Source organism: Silurus aristotelis (genome assembly GCF_946808225.1).
Source record: "Silurus aristotelis genome assembly, chromosome: 11".
NCBI lineage: Eukaryota > Metazoa > Chordata > Actinopteri > Siluriformes > Siluridae > Silurus > Silurus aristotelis.
In genome coordinates this window covers 19,709,004-19,734,329 of record NC_139584.1, presented here as the reverse complement: position 1 = coordinate 19,734,329, position 25,326 = coordinate 19,709,004, and the positions used below count along the sequence as shown (strand labels likewise).

At 38.8% G+C, this 25,326-nt stretch overlaps 1 protein-coding gene across 9 annotated transcripts in view; it reads right to left on the bottom strand.

Annotated features, from left to right (window-relative positions):
* The window catches only part of pbx3b (pre-B-cell leukemia homeobox 3b), a 116,395-nt gene that overhangs the window by 14,230 nt on the left and 76,839 nt on the right, over positions 1-25,326 (bottom strand). For 6 of the 9 annotated variants that reach the window (XR_014535702.1, XR_014535704.1, XR_014535705.1 and 3 more), the window contains exons 4-6: positions 13,903-14,144; positions 11,374-11,564; positions 8,480-8,615 (exon numbers count right to left, since the gene is read on the bottom strand). Coding sequence is in view for 4 of the 9 variants with exons in the window: in XM_083554526.1 (XP_083410652.1) it covers positions 8,480-8,615; positions 11,374-11,564; positions 13,903-14,144 (569 nt within the window). In the remaining 5 variants the exon portion in view is untranslated. Of the gene's footprint in view, positions 1-7,731; positions 7,762-8,479; positions 8,616-11,373; positions 11,565-13,902; positions 14,145-25,326 lie in introns of all 9 variants that reach the window. The other 3 variants (XR_014535701.1, XR_014535703.1, XM_083554525.1) reach the window with 1 other exon arrangement.

Sequence of the window (25,326 nt, the reverse complement as noted above, 5' to 3'; positions counted from 1 at the left end):
CTGGAGAGGTGGAGATATGCGCTGGAGAGAAGGGGAATGAAAGTCAGTAGGAGTAAGACAGAGTACATGTGTGTGAATGAGAGGGAGGGCAGTGGAGTGATGCGGTTGCAGGGAGAAGAGGTGAAGAAGGTGGAGGAGTTCAGGTACCTGGGGTCAACAGTGCAAAGTAATGGAGAGTGTGTTAGGGAAGTAAAGAAAAGAGTGCAGGCAGGGTGGAGTGGGTGGAGAAGAGTGACAGGAGTGATTTGTGATAGAAGAGTATCTGCAAGAATGAAAGGGAAAGTTTATAGGACTGTGGTGAGACCTGCGATGTTGTATGGATTAGAGACAGTGGCATTGAGTAAAAGACAGGAGGTGGAGCTGGAGGTAGCAGAGCTGAAGATGTTGAGGTTTTCGTTGGGAGTGACGAGGATGGACAAGATTAGAAATGAGTTTATTAGAGGGACAGCACATGTAGGATGTTTTGGTGACAAGGTGAGGGAGGCGAGATTGAGATGGTTTGGACATGTGCAGAGAAGGGACATGAATTATATTGGTAGAAAAATGCTGAAGATGGAGCCACCAAGAAGGAGGTTCATGGATGTGGTGAGGGAAGACATGCAGGTAGTTGGTGTAAAAGAGGCAGATATAGAGGACAGGGTGGTATGGAGACGGATGATCCGCTGTGGCGACCCCTAATGGGAGCAGCCGAAAGAAGAAGAAGAAGATATATATTTTTATTTTGACAGCCTTAATTAATATATTAATACAAAACAAATAAAAAATGTTGTTACCTAATGAAAATATTCAGGCTAAACGGCCACCATATAGAACACAAGCAACGTAAAGATGAATGTCAGGTGATCAGGAATGTCTGTGCTCTCAGTCATGTTTACATAGCTGACTTCCACGGTCTCATCCATGTTAACCCCATACTTTTGGTTACCTTCTGCCCTGCTCATTGTTAGCTTCATAAACTAGCCTACATCTGTGTTGGGTGAGAGCCAGGAATTGATAAACCTGTGGTAGATTGAAAAAAGCTGCACAAAGAGAGGAAATCAGTTGATGGGCTGGAAACGGCAGCAATAAAAAGAACGAATATTGACATTTCACCAAATAGATACAAAATAAAGTAACAAACCTGTTTTGAAAATGTAAGAAGTAGAAACTAGATATTTGTGTAAAAATGTAATGAGTAAAAGTAAAACATTTTTCCAAAAAATAAATAGTGAAGTAAAGTACTGATAGCAGAAAAAAGTACTTATGTACAGTAACGAAGTATTTGTACTTCGTTACTTCCCACCTCACTCACTCATTCAATCACTCAAGCACTGACTTTGTTGAATGTAAAGGCTGCCTTGATGCATTTACATGTACCATTGTTTACATATTATCATCACCAATGCTTTCACTATCAAAAATAAAATGGGAATCAAGATTTTTTCTTTAATTGCATTGTCAAACCCACAGTGGCTTTAACCCTTGGCCATTAAAGTGCCAAAATATGGGCTACTTGACACACAAAAAAAACAGTCAGATTGTAGGGATGGACTAATTTATGATGATAAATGTATATTTGTAAACTATTTCCAAAAAGCTGCTTTGGGACAATGTCCACTGTAAAAAGTGCTATTTAAATAAAATTTAATTGAATTAAATTATATTAAATTGAGAATGTATGTTAGGAATTACTTCACAAAACCTTAAAAAGTTAAAATATATTATGTAGTCACTTGACCTAGTATTTCCAATTATAAGATTATAACAAACCAAATATTTGAATATTAAACAGATTTGTTATTTAAATATTTAAACAGTGTTATTCTAGATAATAAAAATATTTATTTAAAAAAAGAAAAAATATAAAAATAAGAACATATAAAGCTTTATTTATTATAGTCCCATAATTAGAAAGACTTGGCTATTCAATAAAATACATTATGTGAAACAGATGTTTACTATTCATACTTTATTCTTATGCTTATGTTACTTGATGGTTTGGACACAGTACAAGAAATTATTTAAAATACATTCAAGATATCTTGATAGTTGCTTTTTTATTTTATTAAATATTCTTAAAATGGTATGCCCCATAAATCTATTAAATGCTTTTAACACATTATCACTGTTCAAGTTTAAGTACCACCCTAAATCCTAATATACTTCCATTGGCTGGCTTCTTTCTATAGTGTCTGTTTTAATGGTGTTTAAAGTAGGGTTTTAGCTATTGATTATTTCAGCAAATCTAATATTCTACCAAATACTCCAATGATTTTTTGATTAATCGATTAAAAAGTACTTATTCTTTATTAAAGCGCAATACTAAATATACAAGAGAAAATAAGACAGATCTCCTAAAATGAACAAGTCATTTGTTTCTCTTTCAGAAAAAGAATATCTATTAAAACTAAACCTATTTCACAAAGTTTACCTAATTCCAACTTTTAGGCTTAGAGGCTTAGTTTGATACAATGCAATTCTATTGATTTCATTTTCAATGTATAAAGATCCTTCCCGTGGGCTCACAACCTGCAGGAGGGACCGTAAGGGATGGTGCTGTGAGGATTGGGCAGCAGTCGAAGGCGGGGGCCTGCTTAGACTGCTGCCCCCGCGACCCGAATTACGGATAAGCGGGAGAAAATGGATGAATGAATGTATAAAGATTTATGTAATTCAAAATACCATAGTTGAAAACATTTACAAGAGTATTTTACAAGCTGCCCTGTCATCTGAAAATGTAAATATAAGCTTGTGTAAGTAAATTGCTCAGTGAAAAGAAAGAGAAGTAATGGAAACCTGATATTTTTATTTATTTATTTATTTTGTGTGTGTCTAATAGACATGAACAAGTTCTTTGAAACTCATATATGAAACATATATAGGTTTTCACTAATAATAAACATACATTTGCATTAAGCATCCATAGTTGTCCATGCCCATGTTGATTAAAGTATTACAAACTTGAAAAGTATTAACCTAAGATACATTTAGAACGGGTAAAAATGTGTGATTAGGTTGCGAATAAATCACAAGTTAACTAATGGCAATCATGCGATTATTCACAATCAAATATTTTAATCGATTGACAGCCCATATATTTAAATATAAATATTTATATATATACAGTGAGGAAAATAAGTATTTGAACACTCTGCTATTTTGCAAGTTCTCCCTCTTAGAAATCATGGAGGGGTCTGAAATTGTCATCGTAGGTGCATGTCCACTGTGAGAGACATAATCTAAAAGAAAAATCCAGAAATCCCAATATATGATTTTTTTAACTATTTATTTGTATGATACAGCTGCAAATAAGTATTTGAACACCTGTCTATCAGCTAGAATTCTGACCTTCAAAGGTTAGTCTGCCTTTAAAATGTCCACCTCCACTACATTTATTATCCTAAATTAGATGCACTTGTTTGAGGTCGTTAGCTGCATAAAGACACCTGTCCACCCCATACAATCAGTAAGAATCCAACTACTAACATGGCCAAGACCAAAGAGCTGTCCAAAGACACTAGAGACAAAATTGTACACCTCCACAAGGCTGGAAAGGGCTACGGGGAAATTGCCAAGCAGCTTGGTGAAAAAAGGTCCACTGTTGGAGCAATCATTAGAAAATGAAAGAAGCTAAACATGACTGTCAATCTCCCTCGGACTGGGGCTCCATGCAAGATCTCACCTCGTGGGGTCTCAATGATCCTAAGAAAGGTGAGAAATCAGCCCAGAACTACACTGGAGGAGCTGGTCAATGACCTGAAAAGAGCTGGGACCACCGTTTCCAAGGTTACTGTTGGTAATACACTAAGATGTCATGGTTTGAAATCATGCATGGCACGGAAGTTTCCCTGCTTAAACCAGCACATGTCCAGGCACGTCTTAAGTTTGCCAATGACCATTCGGATGATCCAGAGGAGTCATGGGAGAAAGTCATGTGGTCAGATGAGACCAAAATAGAACTTTTGGGTCATAATTCCACTAAATGTGTTTGGAGGAAGAAGAATGATGAGTACCATCCCAAGAACACCATCCCTACTGTGAAGCATGGGGGTGGTAGCATCATGCTTTGGGGTGTTTTTCTGCACATGGGACAAGGCGACTGCACTGTATTTAGGAGAGGATGACCGGGGCCATGTATTGCGAGATTTTGGGGAACAACCTCCTTCACTCACTTAGAGCATTGAAGATGGGTCGAGGCTGGGTCTTCCAACATGACAATGACCCGAAGCACACAGCCAGGATAACCAAGGAGTGGCTCTGTAAGAAGCATATCAAGGTTCTGGCATGGCCTAGCCAGTCTCCAGACCTAAACCCAATAGAGAATCTTTGGAGGGAGCTCAAACTCCGTGTTTCTCAGCAACAGGCCAGAAACCTGACTGATCTAGAGAAGATCTGTGTGGAGGAGTGGGCCAAAATCCCTCCTGCAGTGTGTGCAAACCTGGTGAAAAACTACAGGAAACGTTTGACCTCTGTAATTGCAAACAAAGGCTACTGTACCAAATATTAACATTGACTTTCTCAGGTGTTCAAATACTTATTTGCAGCTGTATCATACAAATAAATAGCTTAAAAATCATACATTCTGATTTCTGGATTTATTTTTTTAGATTATGTCTCTCACAGTGGACATGCACCTACGATGACAATTTCAGACCCCTCCATGATTTCTAAGTGGGAGAACTTGCAAAATAGCAGGGTGTTCAAATACTTATTTTCCTCACTGTATATATATATATATATATATATATATATATATATATATATATATATATATATATATATATATATATATATATATATAATAGTCTTAATTTAAAGTAGATTACATGAGAAAAATCCAAATCAAATTAAAATTTAGTGTGACTACGCTTTGGCTTCCAATTCTTACTTTTGCACAGTTTGTGCAGTTCCAAAAAATCATGGATTATGTACAATCAGATTCAAGTTTGTGAAAAGCCAGTTATACCAAGCAGGTGCTAATGATCATCAACTTTATATGTGTAGGAGGCTTAAACTGGGCGAGGAACAGCCAAACTCTGATACTAAGGTGAGGTCGTGGAAGACAGTTCCGAGCAGTGGCCGGCCAAGTAAACATAATGCAGTAGATGAAAGACACATAATGCTTACTTACCTTCAACATTTAAATATGTCAATTAGTGCTATCAGCAAAGAACTGGCAGAAACCAGCGGGACCCAGGTAAACCCATTTACTGTTCAGAGTAAGTGCTGTCTTCATTAAAGAATTGCAGCTAAAAAGCCATAACTCTGATATGGAAAGAAGCGACTCAACTATGCACGAAAACATAGTTGTGGAACATGGTGCAGAAAAAGTGCTCTGGGCTGATGAGGTAAAATCAAAAATATTTGGCTGTGGCAAAAAACAAGTTGTTTGCTAAAGGACTGGAAAGCAGTACTATAATGAGTGTCTGCAGGCAAAAGTGAAGCATGATGGAGGGTCTTTGCAAGTTTGGGACTACATTTGTGCAAACGGAAAATTTGGTCAGAATTAATAGTGTCCTCAATGCGGAGAAATACAGGCAGATATCTATCCATCATACAATACCATCAGGAAGGTGTCTGATTGTCCCCAAATTTATTCTGCAGCAGGACAATGACCCCAAACCTACAGCAAATGCCATTAAGAACTATCTTTAGTGTAGAGAAGAACAAGGAGTCCTGGGAGTGATAGTTTTAGCCCCCACAGAGCCTTGATCATCATCAAGTCTGTCTGGGATGACATGAAGAGCCCTCAAAAGATTTGAGGCAGACTATATCCAAAGAAAATCTATGTTTAGATCTCAAGATGTGGGAAACAACCTATCTTTAAAAAGTGTAAAGTGTTTCTAAAATAATTAATGCTGTTTTGCAGGCAAAGGGTGGTCACACTAAATATTGATTGGGTTTTTTGTCTGTTCATTTATTTTCCATTTTGTTAATAGATAAATATGAGCATTAAATATGCAGTTATTTTGCAGCATTTTTCAATAAGTGCCGAAACCTTTACTGTGTAAATATTTATATATACATACATGTATCATCTCACAAAAGTGAGTACACGCCACATATTTCAGCAACGATTTAGTATAAATTCCCAAGAGACAGTACTGTAGAAATTAAACTTGGATATATTTTAGCAGTCTATGTGCAGCTTGTATAGCAGTACAGATTTATTTTCCTCTGAAAATAACTCAACATACAGCCATTATTGTCAAAATAGCTGGCAACAAAAGTGAGTAAACTCTAACTGATAAGAGCTGTATGTAGTTTAACCACGGAAGGCCACGTGTCCTATTCATCATGTTCATGTTTTTGTTTGCTTGATAGAACCATACAAATTTGTGTATCTTGTATTAGAGCAGTTAAAATTTGGTGCTTTGAGTACAATTCTCTTATACTGACCACTGGATGTTCAACATGGCACCTCATGGCAAAGAACTCTCTGAGGATTTGGGAATTAGAATTGTTGCTCTCCCCAAAGATAGACTAGGCTATAAGAAGATCTGTAGCACCCAGAAACAGAGTTACAGTGCAGTAGCCAGTGTCATACAGAGGTTTCCCAAGATGGTTTTCACTCGGAACAGACCTCGCTAGGGTAGATTAAAGAGGTGGAGTCCTCATGCTGTGCATCAGGTGCAGAAGCTGGCTTCAAAAAACAGACGCATGATTGCCGCCAGCACTGCTTTAGAGGTTGCAGAAGCGGAAGGTCCGCTTGTCAGTGCTTAGACCATACGCGCACACTGCAACAAGTCAGTTTGCATGGCCATTGTCCCAGAAGAAATCCTACTCTGAAGCTGGCTTACAAGAAAACCCGCAAACAATTTGCTGAAGACAACATGTCCGAGAGCATAAATTACAGGAAACATGTCCTGTGGTCTGATAAGATTAAGATAAACTTGTTTGGCTCAGATGGTGTCTAGCATGTGTGGCAACACCCTTATAAGGAGTACCAAGAAAATTGTGTCTTGCCCACAGTCAAGCATGGTGGTTCTAGCATCATGGTCTGGGGTGCATGAGTCCTGCTGGTATTGGGGGAGCTGCGGTTCATTGAGGGAAACATGGACTCCAACATGTACTGTGACATTCTAATGCAAAGCATAATGCCCCCTACAGAAACTGGACCAAACGGCAGTATTCCAATATGAAAACACACCGCCAAGATGACATCTGCCTTGCTGAAGGTAAAGGTGATGGAGTGGCCAAGTATGTCTCCAGACCTGAAACCTATTAAGCACCTGTGGGGCATCCTATAAGTAGAGAGGCACCATGTGTCTAACATCCAGCAGCTCATGGTGTCATTATGGTGGAGTAGAAGGGGCAACAACCTGTGCATCTCTAGTGAATTCCATGCCCAGAAGGATTAGGGCAGTGCTAGATAACAATGATACTCACCCAAAATATTGACACTTTGGATACAGTTTTGACACATTTACTTAGGGTGTACTCACTTTTGTTGGCAGCTTTTTTGACAATAATGGCTGTATGTTGAGTTATTTTTAAAGAACAGCAAGTCTATACTGTTACACAAGTTGCACATTAAATAAAATATATCGAAGGTTAATTCCTAAAATATTTTCCCTTGAGAAGTTATACTAAAATGGTTGCTGAAATGTGAGTGGTTAGTTTTGTGAGATACTATATATGTGTGTGTGTAAAATGTATTTTTTTTTTATAAATATTTGTATAAATGTATAAAATGTATTATGTTAACAAAAAAGACCAGAACAAGAGTGGAACAGGAGAAGTCTGACATACCTGTGCCACTGTGATGGTGCTTCCCACCCCCTGAAGGCAAAAAAAAATTGCTTTTACAGTATCTGACTCCTCAGTGGCCCTCCACAACCCCCTCCCCACAGAAAAAATAAAGACATTTACACATGACAAACAATTTCTGCAGAACATGCTGGGGCGTGTAATCTAACAACTATCATAAAACACCACAAATGTGGCTTCATGGTTTAGAGATTTTGTCTGTGGGGAAACGGATGAGGGGGGGCACAACTACCTTCAGGTATATGTTAATGTTTTTGAAGTGGGACAATCACTTCAGTTATGACATTTATCCAGCCACCCCTGTTGCTTTATTAATATAAACAGCCACACACATGCAGAAATGGACTCACATGATTACTGAAAGGCATAAAATCTGACATGGGATTGTAAAAACTGTGATGCCTTGTGTGCTATGGCTAGATGCTGGTCTTTCCTTAAAACTCATTGCAACTCAATGATGAGATGGTTTTAAAGTCAAGTTATAAACTCACACACTCAACCATGCCACCCTTCACATTGCCTCCATTTCTATTTAGATTTCTAGATAAATAATCTTTTTTTTTTATCAAACTGAGTTACTTACTGCTAGCGCTATTATCTGCATAGACTTACTTATTAGAAATATGCTGCTTTTCTTGTGGGGATTTGCTTAGTCATTCCATCTCTAAACCCTGGTATGACGTCTGCATGTTTTGGCCAGTGGTGAATTAAATGGAAGGGTAGGTCTTACCTGGGATACAGTAATGCTGCACTTTTTAGCCAGTTCTTCTTTTGCTTCTTCACTGGGGTAGGGGTTGCTGAGGTGGGAGTAGAAGTATTCATTTAAAATCTCTGTGGCCTGCTTGCTGAAATTACGTCTTTTTCGTCTGAGATGGTGTAAGGAAGAAGAAAAGAGTATTGTGATTAATATTAATAACATAAATAAACTTTTAAACACACACACACACACACACACACACACACACACACACACACACACACACACACACACACACAGGTGAACAGATGTCCTAAACTTTGTGGTAATTCCCACTACTTTAGTCATACATCCCGCAACTTCAGATTTCCGCAATTGTATTGGAAAAAACAGTAAAACCTGACTAAGCTTTTTGATTAAAAGATTTTAATGTAATTTGCAATGCTAAGGAAGCAAAAAATCAGACCTTTATCCAATAGCTGAGAAGAAATTATTAAAGCCTCTCATGAAAGTGCTGTGTCAGCGTTCATTCAAACACACATCACAACAGAGAAATCTACAATTCAGATGTAACTACATTAGCCTAGTCAAATTTAAATGGGGAAAGAGTATGTTTTTAATTTAATGGACATCAGCATAATCTTTGGTGAGAAATGTGGATGATCTACATCATTCTGGAAATGAGCACCCTCTATTGGACTATGTGCTCTTATCAGAATTTTATTTATTTTTATACAGTGATGTTATCTGTTGCATTGTTTGATATATATATATATATATATATATATATATATATATATATATATATATATATATATATATATATATATATATATATATACACACACACACACAGTGGTGTGAAAAAGTGTTTCCACCAGTTCCTGGTTTCTTAATTTTTTGCATGTTTGTCACACAGTATTGTTTCAGATCATGAAACTAATTTAGATATTTGTAAAAGATAAATAAGTGAACACAACATGCAGTTTTTAAATGAAGGATTTTATTATTGAGGGAAAACAAAATCCATAAGAAAGAGACTGGGCAAAAATAGAACATAAAGGATCATCTCAGTTTTGCCAGAAAACATCTTGATGATCCCCAAGACTTTTGGGAAAATACTCTGTGGACTGACAAGACAAAAGTTGAACATTTTGGAAGGTGTGTGTCCCATTACGTCTAGTGTAAAAGTACTGCATTTCAGAAAAAGAACATCCTACCAACAGTAAAATATGGTGGTCGTAGTGTGATGGTCTGGGGTTGTTTTGCTGCTTCAAGACCTGGAAGAATTGTTGTGATAAATGGAACCATGAATTCTGCTGTTTACCAAAAAATCCTAAAGGAGAATGTCTGGCCATCTGTTCGTGACTTCAAGCTCAAGTGAACTTGGGTTCTGCAGCAGGACAATGATCCAAAACACACCAGCAAGTCCACCTCTGAATGGCTGAAGAAAAACAAAATGAAGACTTTGGAGTGGCCTAGTCAAAGTCCTGACCTGAATCCTATTGAAAAGCTGTGGCTTGACCTTAAAAAGGCGGTTCATGCTCAAAAACCCTCCAATGTGGCTGAATTACAATAATTCTGCATAGATGAGTGGACCAAAATTCCTCCACAGCGCTGTAACAGACTCATCGCAAGTTATCACAAATGCTTAATTGCAGTTGTTGCTGCTGTGGCCCATCCAGTTATTAGGTTTAGGGGCCATGTAGTTTTGGATTTTGTTTTCACTCAATAATAAAAACCTTCATTAAAAAAACATACACGTGTGTGTGTGTGTGTGTGTGTGTGTGTGTGTGTGTGTGTGTGTGTGTGTGTGTGTGTGTGTGTGTATGTATATATACATACATACACACATGTGTATATATACATACATACACACATGTGTATATGTGTGTATATGTGTACATGTTGCACCATGTGTATATATACATACATACACACATGTGTGTGTGTGTGTGTGTGTGTGTGTGTGTGTGTGTGTGTGTGTGTGTGTGTGTGTATGTATACATACATACACACACACACACACACACACACACACACACACACACACACACACACACACACACACACACAGTGTTAATTAATTAATTTATTTATAAATGGACCAAGTTATACATGTCTTATTATATAAGTAAACATCAAAGCTTCTCAGTATTAAAACATAATCTTAAGAATTTGTAACTTTATATTTGATCTGTTTGTATCTGGTCACCCTAACATAAGTGGATGGCGTGTAAACACACACACACAGATACACGGACACAGAAACAATGGGCTCTTGTTCTCAGTGTTTCATAATTCTCAGTGTTTCATGTTGACAGATACTCTAACTCTATCTCTCTGTTGCATACCTGTTCTTTTACTTTCTTTGGTTATATTAAAATAGATGTGCATATGCCACAATAAAAAAAAGAAACATATACCATCACAGACTGACTACAGCTGTGTACTGCTCCATTGCTAATTAGGTAATCGATTAGATTGACAATGGATTATGCTTCGTTTTGTCTCATTTATTCCCTTTCCTGAATAATGCCTTCTCTGACTGCTAATATGACACTGGCTTGTCCTTTCACATAAGCAGTTGCTGTGGCCTGAAATAATTTTGTTCTTTTCTTCTTTTTTTACTTCTTTCAAGTGTGAATTCCTTTCACACTTAACTGCAATAAATTCTCTCTCTCTCTCTCTCTCTCTCTCTCTCTCCCTCTCTCCCTCCCTCCCTTACACTTGCACCAAGTTTTCACTGCTGAAATCTATAGTGTTTTGATGCATAGATTGACAATGCTTAATCCTGTAAAATGCTGGGTCTTTTTGCTATTTATATAATTTTATTAACAAACAGTTTTGTGAGGGGGGGACAGTGACAAACATAAGTCAGATGTACTCTGCAGCTCTAATTTAAATTGCTTCATTCAAAAACAGACCTGGCATCAAGGAAGCGAGACCTCAGGATCATGACAGCTTCACAGGTGCTTTGTTTGAGCTGCATCTGGATGGAACTGAACTTGCGATGAATGATGCTGACCATTCGCTCAATCTCTTTGGGTGAGATAGGCCTTGTACGTGACTGCTCCCGCAACAGGTTCATCACATGGGTTGTGAATTCGTTACATGCCTGGGGTAAAGGTCAAAGAATTTTGATTGCAATTTTATGTCTTTTTGATTATGTTTCTTTGTTTTTTTAAGCAGCTTCAAAATACCAATTGTGTGTTACGGAGAGGTGTCCACAAAACTTTGGCCATATAGCATGTTAAGCTTTGAGTTTTGATATTATTGAAGCAGTAATAACATAAATGTGTATAATGCTATAGATTTTTATGCATTTGATTAATGGTTTAATACTTAATACACATGCAATAATAATTCTTCACAGAGCTGTGACTTCTTCTTCTTCTTTCGGCTTCTCCCATTAGGGGTCGCCACAGCGGATCATCAGTCTCCATACCCCTCTGTCCTCTACACAGGACAGAGGGGTATGTGAAGAGCTCTACACAGCTCTGCATAGGGCTGTGACTGAAAACCATTTTCATATATACGATATTGAATGCATTCAACTTAACTACAATCTGAGTTTAAAGCATCAGTTCTTAAAAAAAAGAAACACTGCTGTTTGTGGAACAGTTAAATACTTGAACAAACTAGTAAATTAAGTAATCTATAAATTAAAATGCTGAAGATTATTTGCTCAGGAGGTATTAAAAAAAAATTTCAGAGAACATTGGGACAATTGTGGATTAATAAATAATGCAAAATAAATGAAATAATAAATCAGTAACACTGACTTTGTATGAGTTTGACAGAATTAAAACAGCTTTTTATTAGAGTTCACACTCTATAAAGTATTACACACTATAGCAGCAGACGGTGAGTGTTCATTGTGGTTGAAAACAGGGATTTTCAATGCAAAAATGCTTTGGCCATGCCTTATTTCCAGCAAAAGAATAATGTACTGTAATGCTGCAGCATATAAACATTTCTATATAACAGTTTGGGAAGGCCCACTCATTGGATGAGTTTGATGGTTATGTGAAAACAAAATTTTGGTAAAGTATTGTATATTCTGTAGGTATATTTTGAATTGCTTAGTCTTTAACATTTAAACTTCATTGAATGAAGACAAAGGGAACAAACTTAAGAAATATCTATTCCCAGTGCATGGAAAGTTTTTGTTCATGTTTTGCCTTTTTACTTGTATAAAATATGTTTTTTAATTCTTTTTTGTATATTGTAAAATAAAGTTCCAATAGAAGAGGCAGCACTTTATATCAACATTGTCACAGCCTCTGCATACTATGAGATTAGGAGATATTAAAAATAGAAGTTCCTTGCTCTTTGACACATAAGCTAAGCAGTAGCAGAGGGCATCCTGCTTGCCTGCTTACATTTGTCAACTAACATGAATTTACATTATGACAGCCAACCAACCAGCATTGAACAAACTATTGCTTTCTTCTTTTTCCATGCTTTTCCAGCTATTGAGAAAGTTTCCAGATGCATCCATGCAAGCCCAAACCAAGTCACTACCTCCAACATGCTTGACTAATAATCTTGTATGTTCTTGAGAGGAACATTTCTTTCTGCATACTTTGTCCTTTCCATCAATTTGTTAGAGATTAATCTTGATTACAGAAATTTCTGGTTCATCTCTGTAATTTTGTCTGCTGCTGATGAGTGGTTTACATATTGGGGTCATCTCTTATAATGTTCCTGTCATCAACTGCTTTTTTAAAGTTTTTTGTTTTGTTTTAATGGCTGTTTTTTGTACACCAGCAGTTCCTTTATTTTAAGTATATTCCAAATTGTATTTGTTATTTTCTGTGTGTGAGCTATGGCTTTGATATTTTCTCAAAATCAATATGGTCCCATAGGCAGCTATGTTTACTTCATTTTAATTTTTAACAACAAAGGCAGTCTTCACAGTGACCCCAGAGCTCAGTCCAAGACAAGATATTCAGTGCGTTTAATTGTTTAAACTAACTGTATCAAACTAACAACACACCTGTGCAACAACAAATACCTGTCAGTAACTGGTGGGACAAGACAAAAGTTATATACATAAGGATAAAAGCTAAAAATACTGATCTATCAGCTTATATTTATCTTTTTATATAAAAATCAAATGTCTACAATGCATAGAAAAAATATATAATTTTGGCATTTTCATTTGAATATTCCTGGAGTAGACTGTATGTGTTAAAATATAGATGGTCACAATTTTATAAACTTTTATTCATACAGTGAAGCATATTCATTAAATACTAGGCAAAAGAGAAAAAAACCTCAGACTCAGAGCTCAATATATAATGTATAACCAAAACATGTCTTATATTTAATTCTAAATTTCATGTTTCCTGGTATTTCAGATGGATCTGTATTTATCTTTGCTAGCTTCACAATACAAAACAAAATATTAGCTGTTTGTGTCTAGCGTGATCTGTTGGATTGAATCTGACCTGTTCGTATTTCTCCAGTTCCGTGTGGTAGATTTGTCTGATCTGTGAGAGTTTGGCTCGGTAGTCTGAGTGTTCAATGGAATTATCAGGAGGGCTTCCCGATGCTGTTGCAGCTGCTGCCACAGCAGCTGATCCACTACCTTTCTCCGGGCCAGCCACCCCCTCTGCCAGCAGCATATTGTCCAGACGCATGAGCTGAGGATCAGGAGGGTCCTCCTCTTGTGCTCCTCGAATACTCAGACCTGGAGAGACACAACTGGGCTAATAATCTAGTGCATCTGCTGGATTTAGAGAATCATAGCCAACTTGGTTGGGATATTTTCTACACCTTTTAAAAATATATGCTTTTTTATATATATTGTTTGTCAAATGTGGGGCCCCTTTGCATATTTATGCTTTCAAAATTAATGTTGTGCATATTGTGCTCTAATAACAGACAGTCATAAGATGAGTAAAGTGAGTCAAAAAAAGAATGAACACAGATGTGTGAATGCTTGGACTGAAAAAACACTGTTTTAAGCTTAAATGCATTCCTGAGACCTGTTATAATATACTAATAAGTGCAAAGAGTGTCTCACCAAAAGGGTGATGATTTTTTACAACTGACATAGTGTAAGAGGTTAAGCATTTTGGAGAGCAATGTGATATAAGAGTGTTGCAGAAATCTAATACTACTGTAAAAATACTGGATTATATACTGTAACTGTAAAGATAAAGTCATCTCTGGGCTATAGAAATCTCATAGAACACACACCAAGAGGCTTGCAGTGCTAAAGAAGGGCTTAAAGAGCCTCTAGGTATGTATTTGTTTTACCTCTATTTCACAAAGCTGTTTTTTTGTATTTACATACCACAAAGCAGAAACTACAGTATGTGTTTACTCAACACCCAGCATGACAGCAGCACACAACAATTGACACACAGCAAAATGGCACGTTGACTCAACAAGACGCTGCTAAACTAAAAGAATGTTTGTGTGCATGTGTGTGCATGTGTGTGCGTGTGTGTGTATGTATGTAACTTTTTTCTGCTCAACTCAGATAAGACTGAAGTACTTTTACTAGGACCACAAGCAGCTAGAAGCAAACTTACCGATTATGTAGCATCTCTGGATGGTGTTTCTATCTCAGTGTGTACAGCGGTCAAAAAACTTGGTGTGATTATTGACCCTAGTCTTTTGTTTGAGGCTCACCTGAATAATATTACCAGGATCACCTTCTTTCACCTTGGAAATATTGCTAAAATTAGAAATATGATGTTACAGGATGCAGAAAAACTAGTTCATGCTTTTGTTTAGACTATTGTAACGCTTTACTGTCTGGGTGTTTAAGTAAGTGTCCTCACTAGATCTAGAAAATATGACCACATCACCCCTGTTTTAATCAGTCTACACTGGCTCCCAATTAAATCTCGGATTAATTATAAAATACTACTACTGACGTTTAAAGCACCTAACGGTCTCGTGCCGCAGTATCTGAATGAACCTTTGTACCAATATGATCATCCACCCCTACTTAGATCAAAAGGTGCAGGCTTTTTGTTGGTACCTCAAATAATGAAGACTATGGAAGGGGGCAGATCTTTCTCTCTTTTATAAAGCCCCACAGTTATGGAACAGCCTTCCAATCAGTGTTCGGGACTCACACACAGTCTCAGTGACTCAGGACTACAGTTTGCTTCTGATCACTATCACTGTACCCCGCAACATTGTACATCTGCAATAAATGGACGTTCGGTGCAACCCAGATGAGGATGGGTTCCCTCTTGAGTCTGGTTCCTCTCAAGGTTTCTTCCTTGGGGAGTTTTTCCTTTCCACAGCCGCCACTGGCTTGCTCATCCGGGACAAACTTACACTTACAAAGAACATATTTATTTTTTATCACCACATTATCTGTGTAAAGCTGCTTTGAGACAATGTTCATTGTTAAAAGTGCTATACAAATAAAAATTAATTGAATTGAATGTATGTATGTGCTTGAGTGGTGCACAAGTGGTGTTATGTTTTGTGGTTACAAAGTGTGTTATAATACAGTGTAGCTCTCTGAGCCCGCCTTTGAGATTGATCACAGTCCTCCTCATTATTGCCGGACTCCTATTCTTTCTCTATTTTCTTCTTGTCTGTGTAATGAACAATCATGCATGATAATAATTAACCAGGGAAGATGTAAGTAATCTCTTGATAAATAAAATAAAATGATTTTTTAGCAAAAACTTTGTTAAAGTGTTATAATGGAAAGGCCTGCCCAGTCACTGCATCTTGGTAAAACCTCTGATCCTCAGAATCAGAAATAAATATCCAACTAGCAAAAAAAAGATTTTGGTAAAGTTTTATAGCCAAAGTATTTCTGAAGCCGAATGAAACTACCTTCCCAGATCCCAAGAGTGTGTAAAACTTATTTATGCTTATAAAATATTTTTTGTGAAAAACAAAAAACAAAACATTTTGCATTTATATATTTGTTTGGTCAAAGTAAATCTTCATACAGTCAAATTACCTAGTTTGTTTCTTGACCAGGCATCTGTCTCTCAAAAATTATGGGTGTAAAAGACTAGGTGTTATAATGTATACTTTGTGGACAAACGTTTGTGGACACCTGACCATAAGAGTCATATGCAATATCTGAATATTCCATTCCACATTTACCATTCACCATTTGCTGTATTTGAACACCTGTCTATCAGCTAGAATTCTGACCCTCAAAGACCTGTTAGTCTGCCTTTAAAATGTCCACCTCCACTACATTTATTATCCTAAATTAGATTCACCTGTGTGAGGTCGTTAGCTGCATAAAGACACCTGTCCACCCCATACAATTAGTAGGAATCCAACTACTAACATGGCCAAGACCAAAGAGCTGTCCAAAGACACTAGAGACAAAATTGTACACCTCCACAAGGCTGGAAAGGGCTACGGGGAAATTGCCAAGCAGTTTGGTGAAAAAAGGTCCACTGTTGGAGCAATCATTAGAAAATGGAAAAAGCTAAACATGACTGTCAATCTCCCTCGGACTGGGGCTCCATGCAAGATCTCAACTCGTGGGGTCTCAATGATCCTAAGGAAGGTGAGAAATAAGCCCAGAACTACATGGGAGGAGCTGGTCAATGACCTGAAAAGAGCTGGGACCACCGTTTCCAAGGTTACTGTTGGTAATACACTAAGACGTCATGGTTTGAAATCATGCATGGCACGGAAGGTTCCCCTGCTTAAACCAGCACATGTCCAGGCACGTCTTAAGTTTGCCAATGACCATTTGGATGATCCAGAGGAGTCATGGGAGAAAGTCATGTGGTCAGATGAGACCAAAATAGAACTTTTGGGTCATAATTCCACTAAACGTGTTTGGAGGAAGAAGAATGATGAGTACCATCCCAAGAACACCATCCCTACTGTGAAGCATGGGGGTGGTAGCATCATGCTTTTGGGGTGTTTGTCTGCACATGGGACAGGGCGACTGCACTGTATTAAGGAGAGGATGACCGGGGCCATGTATTGTGAGATTTTGGGGAACAACCTCCTTCCCTCAGTTAAAGCATTGAAGATGGGTCGAGGCTGGGTCTTCCAACATGACAATGACCCGAAGCACACAGCCAGGATAACCAAGGGGTGGCTCTGTAAGAAGCATATCAAGGTTCTGGCATGGCCTAGCCAGTCTCCAGACCTAAACCCAATAGAGAATCTTTGGATGGAGCTCAAACTCCGTGTTTCTCAGCGACAGGCCAGAAACCTGACTGATCTAGAGAAGATCTGTGTGGAGGAGTGGGCCAAAATCCCTCCTGCAGTGTTTGCAAACCTGGTGAAAAACTACAGGAAACGTTTGACCTCTGTAATTGCAAACAAAGGCTACTGTACCAAATATTAACATTGACTTTCTCAGGTGTTTAAATACTTATTTGCAGCTGTATCATACAAATAAATTGTTAAAAAAAAATCATACATTGTGATTTCTGGATTTTTTTTTTTTTAGATTATGTCTCTCACAGTGGACATGCACCTATGATGACAATTTCAGACCCCTCCATGATTTCTAAGTGGGAGAACTTGCAAAATAGCAGGGTGTTCAAATACTTATTTTCCTCACTGTGTGTATATATATATATATATATATATATATATATATATATATATATATATATATATATATATATATATATATATATATATATATATAAATAAAACATTTACAAATCTGTTAATGCACCTCACCAAACATAATCACCAGAGAAGATAATCATACCTTTACAAAAGTCTACAAGCTCCCATTGCAGCAAGATATTTCTTGTGTTAGCAAAATCATGCAATGCTATGGGTGAAAATTAAACATTAAATGCATGGACAATTCTATCACCAATGAAGAAACCAACCTTGACATTGAAGTAGTGCGTTTGCTTCTGGAGAAAGATGTATTGTCAAGTCTTTTAACTGTTTTAGTGGGCTTCTTTTTTTTGCACCCCATTCTGTGTAAACTATAGAGGGTGTTGTGTGTGTGAAGTTTCTAAGAGATCTGCATTCTATTATTGCAAATACTCAAAGCAACCCATATGGTACAAACATCCATACCAGGAGAGATCACACTTTCTTAATTTGTATTTTTCATGTAAATGATAAATAAATGTTTATGCATTTAGCTGCTGTAACATAATTGGCTGATTGCATTGGCTCTGTTGCAGGCAGTGGCAGAGAGAATACAAAGAGACACTACAAGAGCCAGTAGATAGACAGACACCAACACAGAGCAGTGTGTGCAAGTGTCTACTTTAAAATGTTTTACTTGTTTGTCTATTGGAATTTTGATGTCACTTTTGTCATGTTAAAACCATTTCTGAACAAATTTTGCATTGTAGCAGGGCACATTATTATACTCAGAGATGGCACTGTCATTAGGGATTACCATTGTCATGAAGGTGAGTACTTGGTCTGCAATATGTTTGGTATGTAGTATATGACAATGTAATGTCCATATAAATGCAAGAACCCGAATTGCATCAAACTGCCCTAGGTAAGGGATACACACACCTGACTGTCCACATTATGTAAGAAAAAATATGATTGCTTAAACCAGGCCACCAACTTCCACTGCTCTATTATTTAGTTTTACAGTTTACATACCTGTTGTAGACTTATTCAGCAGTAGCTAGGGGCAAGCATGTGCACTTTGGTCTGCAACTGCAACTGTACTGTATGTTTCTGATGCTTTTGTATCATAGCCAGCATTGTTTTTTTGTTTTTTTCCAGCAGTATGTGCTACAATAGGCCCTTTGTATGACTTAACTAAACAGCTTGCCCCAAAGTGCATCAATGTAGCTTGGGCACCCTTGAATCTGTTACTGGTGCACCAGTTCCCTGAGCAGGGAATGAGATTCTGCATCAGTAGCTATGGGGAACACCTTGGGTGTGACGACTGTCTGAAATACAATTACAGCCACGTGAAATCATTGGCTGATGACAAGAAAATGGCCTGTGACTGCTACATTACCAGGACCATATAAGGCTATCTGAGTCATAAAATGTCTGAATTAGAAACCTTTAGGAACACGAGTTGTAAAACTGAAACAAAGAAATTGGCTTCAGACAGTGTGCAAAATTGCTGTGTCCACTTTATTACTGGTGAGTGTTTGTGATATTTGTCAGAGTGTGGCTCATGCAGTTAGCATTCTAGGGCATTTCTGACTGTTTGTACTGGAAGAACATCATAATGAGAATTCTGAGCTCCTGCCTGGTTTTCTTCTCAGGTAAAGGAAGTGAAGTGCTACCTCCTATCATTCCGGTTCAGCATTTGCTGAAGCAGCATGCAAACTGAGATTTTGTAGTTTGCAGGTTGAGCTTGCAGAAGCATTACAGTATTAAGAGACAGTCCTTTCTCTTAAACAGTTTCTCATAAACCATCTCTGACTGTTGAGGGCATTGTCATGGAGGGCCAAGCCATCCCTTCCATCTAAAACATGCAAAGTTAGACCATCCCTTATCTAGCCTCTTGCAAATCTAGCCCTTCTGCCAAATAAGGAGCAAAAGCATAGCATCACAAATCACTCCCAACTTTATAGAGGCCGGGAAGCACAGTCACAGCATAAGAGCAGGTCAGATTTACAGACCGTTTATAAATTCCTTTTATTTGGTGTCGCAGTATACATCGTGACATCTTCACCCAGTAGGTCAGAGGGGCTTAGGCATGCTTCAAGTCAGACAGTGCCTGCTACCAAGGTAACTATTTTATAAATAACCATGTAGCTAGCACTATAATTAAAACAGACAATCAGTTACAACGTTTTACTCCTATTTCAGAGAAAGATTTAAGAAACCCAACCTTGACCCTTGTCAGCTGTCCAACTATAGGCCAATATCAAACCTCCCTTTTATCTCCAAGATTATAGAAAAGGTTGTAGCACAGCAGTTATGATCATACCTACTTAGGAATAACATTTTGAAATGTATTAGCCAGGCCTCATTATAGCATAGACAAAGCACATGTTAAAGTGGTAAATTACCTTTTATTGGCCTATGATCAGGGTTGTGTCTCCTTACTTGTTTTGCTCAAGTGCAGCTTGAGACACCATTGATCATAAATTTCCTTGCTAGACTAGAAAATGTTAGAATAAAGGGAACTACTGACATATAAAGCACTTAACGGTTTTGCGCCACAGTATCTAAGTGAACTTCTGTACCATTATGATCCCCAATGCCTACTTACATTAAAAGGTTAGGTTGGCACTAAATGGAGTAGCATAGTCCAGACAGTAACTGCTGGTAGGTAGCCTCAAGAGTAGACTTCTTGATCATCAGTTATGGTGGAACAATATTTGTACTTAAATATCTTCATTTGGGAAAAAAGATGACTCACATAAATAAGTGGAGTCACTTAGCTCAGTGCAGTTTAGCAGTAGCTCACATGCATTTGACTGCACATGTGTGGTGACCTGTGTGTTAGAAGAAAACTTAGACTGGTCGCTCTGTACGTCAATTGAGTGGCAAATGCCATAGGGAGAATAGGTAATCTAAGATCTTTTTTTTGTTGTTTGAATGGCATCATAGATGTTTTTGTCATTGTGTATATAAAGGTGCTATTTTCTTTTTTTCTTATTTTTCTAAAACAGATTTGAAATCTATATGTGATGTCAGTTTAGTCACTCTCTGATTAAGATGTACAACCAGAGGAGAAAACACGCTGGATATTGTTTACACAAATATCCGGGGCGCATACCGGGCGAAGCCCCTCCCCCACCTCGGGTACTCAGACCACATCTATGTTATGCTGATCCCAGCATACAGACCACTCAGCAGGTGTTCAAGACCAGCTCGGAAGCAAGTGAGAACCAGGCCAGCAGGATCCATGTCTGCTCTCCAGGACTGTTTTGAATGCACTGACTGGGACAGGGAATGTTCAGGGAAGCTGCAACCAATGGCGATTTCATCAACTTGGAGGTGTACACGTCAACAGTGACCAGCTACATCGGCAAGTGCATTGATGACGTGATCATCTACAAGACCTTCACTACACGCTCCAACCAGAAGTCGTGGTGCGTGCGTGCGCTGCTAAAAACAAGAGACTCCGCCTTCAGAGCAGGGGACAAGGTGGCCTTGAAAACAGCAAGGGACAAACTGTCCCGTGCCATCAGAGAGGCAAAGTGCACACACGCCAAGAGAATCCACAACCACTTCCAGGACAGCAGAGACACCTGACGCATGTCTAACCACAGCTGAAGTGAGGAAAACTCTATGCAGAGTTAACCCACAGAAGTCTGCTGGACCAGACAACGTTCCTAGCAGAGTGCTCAGGGAATGTGCACAACAGCTAGCGGATGTCTTCACCGATATCTTCAACATCTCCCTGAGCAGCTCCACTGTTCCTACGTGCCTCAAGACAACGACCATCATTCCTGTGCTGAAGAAGTTTTCTGTCTCCTGCCTCAAGGATGCTGTTCATAGACTTCAGCTCAGCATTTAACATGATTGTCCATCAGCACCTGATTGAGAAGTTGAGCCTACTGGGCCTGAACACCTCGCTCTGTAACTGGATCCTGGACTTCCTGACTGGAAGACCTCAGTCAGTCCGGATCGGAAACAGCATCTCCAGCACCACCAAACTGAGCACTGGAGCCCCTCAGGGCTGTGTGCTCAGTCCACTGCTGTTCACTCTGCTGACTCACGACTGTGTAGCAACGCACCGCTCGAATCATATCATCAAGTTCGCCGATGACACAACCGTGGTGGGTCTAATCAGCAAGAACAACGAGTCAGCATACAGAGAGGAGGTGCAACGGTTAACAGCCTGGTGTGGAGCCAACAACCTGACTCTGAACGTCGACAAAACTAAAGAGATGGTTGTTGACTCCAGGAGAACACAGAGTAACCATTCTCCACTGATCATTGATGGATCCTCAGTGGAGATCGTCAAGAGCACCAAATTCCTTGGTGTTCATCTGGCGGATAACCTTACCTGGTCACTCCACACCAGCTCCATCACCAAAAAAGCCCAGCAGCATTTCTACTTCCTGAGAAGGCTGAGAAAAGCTCATCTCCCTCTCCCCATACGGACCATGTTCTACAGAGGGACCATTGAGAGCATCCTGAGCAGCTGCATCACTGCCTGGTTTGGGAACTGCACCGTCTCGGATCGCAAGACCCTACAGAGGATAGTGAGGATGGTTGAAAAGATCCTCGGAGTCTCTCTCCCCTTTATCATGGACATTTACATTACACACTGCATCCGCAAAGCAAACAGCATTGTGGATGACCCCACACACCCCTCACACACACTTTTCACTCTCCTACCATCAGGAAAGCGGTTCCGAAGCATTTGGGCCGCCACATCCAGACTGTGTAACAGTTTCTTTCCTCAAGCCATCAGGCTCCTCAACAAACAACTGAACTGAACTCTCTCTCTCACACACACACACACACACACACACACACACACCCCACTCACACACAACTGTGTGACTGATCTGCACAAACCGGACTCAATACACTTCATACACTTCGCATACCCATCATTCAGTACCACTCACACAAATCATTACCACACAATGTTTACATGCCGTTTTTTTGTACATCTTCCGGGATTTGTTCTTCTGCACAATATTCTGTCCACATATTTTTGCCACTGTTCACTTTGTTTTGATTGCTGCTATTGTTGAATTGCACAATTTTGTTTACATTTTTCTGTTTACATTTTTCTGCTACTGTGCACCTTATTTTGTTACGACAGGTTTACTGGCAGAGCTATTTTGTGTTTTGTGTATTGTCCTTCACTGTCCTGTGTTGTCTTGCACTGTCTTATGTTGTGTTTTGCACTGTTTGCACCAGTTGCACACATGCACTTTATGTGGCAAGGATCTTTCTACTAGTTCTTGGCCCTGTGTTTTTCTGTTTCTGTGATTGTTGTTTTATGTTGTTTTATGTAGCACCTGGGTTCTGGAGGAACGTTGTTTTATATCACTGTGTACTGCATCAGCTATATATGGTTGAAATGACACTAAAAGCTTCTTGACTTGATGTAGTCTTCCAGATTTAATTTAAGGTGTTTTTACACAGTCCCTTCATTTTCAGAGACTCAAAAGTATTTGGATAAACTTGGAAAAACAGCTCAAAGTCCTAAGCTTGTTCATTACCATCTCCTTGGTCTTGGTCACATTTGTCTTGCAGCAATCCAAAAAAATTGTTTATCAGATCCCTTCTCCTGTCCATCCTTGATGTACCTGACCACCTCGGATTCATCAGAAAATTTCTGAAGGTTGGAAATGTCTGACCTGTACTGAAAGTCTGCATTGTAGAGGTGAAATGGATAAGGAACATCACCATTCCCTGTTGCTCAGTAGGTACTCAGTCAGTCATGAACAGCCATACAACCTGGGGTCAGTCCGTAAGGTAGTCAGTGACCCAGAAGATGTACATGCATCTCCTGACCTCCTGTCCTGCAGGAGAGATTGGATGGTGTTTCTAAGCAAGGGAATTGACACTATAGACCATGATCTCCTCCTAGATCGCTTACAGAATTACACTGGCATTCAGGGACAGGTATTAAGCTGGTTTAAATCCTACCTGTCCAATCGTTACCATTTCGTAGACTTAAATGGAGAGCTATCCAGGCTAATGCTAGTAAATTATGGCGTGCCACAAGGTTCAGTTCTAGGACCCCTGCTTTTTACAATATACATGCTTCCCTTAGGAAATATTATTAGAAGGCATGGAATTAGCTTCCATTGTTATGCTGATGATACCCAGCTATATATCTCATCAAAACCAGGCGATACAGCTCAATTAGCTCGCATAACTGAGTGTGTTAAGGAAATAAGAGATTGGATGACTTATAACTTTCTACTATTAAATTCTGATAAGATGGAGATTCTGCTCATCGGCCCAAAAATCAGTATACAGGAGCTCCAGCATCTCAACCTGCATTTAGACGGATGTTCTGTAGCTACTAGTTCAACGGTAAAAGACCTGGGAGTTATTTTAGACAGCAACTTTTCTTTTAATAATCATATCAACCAAGTTACAAAAACAGCCTTCTTTCACCTTAGAAATATTTTTAAGCTAAGAAACATGCTATCCATGCGTTCATGACCTCCAGAATAGACTATTGTAATGCATTACTAGGTGGATATCCTGCATCATTAATAAACAAGCTTCAGTTAGTTCAGAATGCGGCAGCAAGAGTTCTTACAAGGTCAAAAAAATATGATCATATAACCCCAATCTTATTATCCCTACATTGGCTTCCTGTTAAGTTTCGAATCGACTACAAACTACTACTTCTTACTTATAAAGCACTAAATGGTTTGGCTCCCATGTATCTCTCCAGTCTTTTAACATGCTACAATCCGTCACGCTCCCTGAGATCTCAAAACTCTGGGCTTCTAGTAGTTCCTAGAATAGCAAAGTCCACTAAAGGCGGTAGATCATTCTCACATTTAGCTCCTAAACTCTGGAATAGTTTTCCTGACAGTGTTCGGGGCTCAGACACACCCTCCCAGTTTAAGTGCAGATTAAAAACATATCTTTTTAGCAAAGCCTACACATAACACGTCTCATATCATAACCTTGTGCTCCAGAACATATGAAGAGCAGAACAGCAGCTATGCTAATTTCTCTCCACTGCTGAGGTTTGGCCAGCTCCAGTCACGTCCCACCTCTTGAAGATTATGGACCTTTGAAGAAGTAGATGCCGAACTCACAAACATCCCAAACCATCTAGAGACGTACCAGTGCCAATTGGATCCCACTACATGTGTGGAGTTTTGACATTGGACCTCCTGGAGTGTTTAAAGGCTGTGGCATGGAGAAGCTGGTGCTGGATCTGTGATGATCACAAATGTTGAGCTCAGTAGCTCCTAGTTTTATAACCATAAAGACTGTATAAGACTGTAGAAAAAACATTACTTATAATCTTATACTCCAGTACTCATGTTAGTTCTCACTCTCCAGTG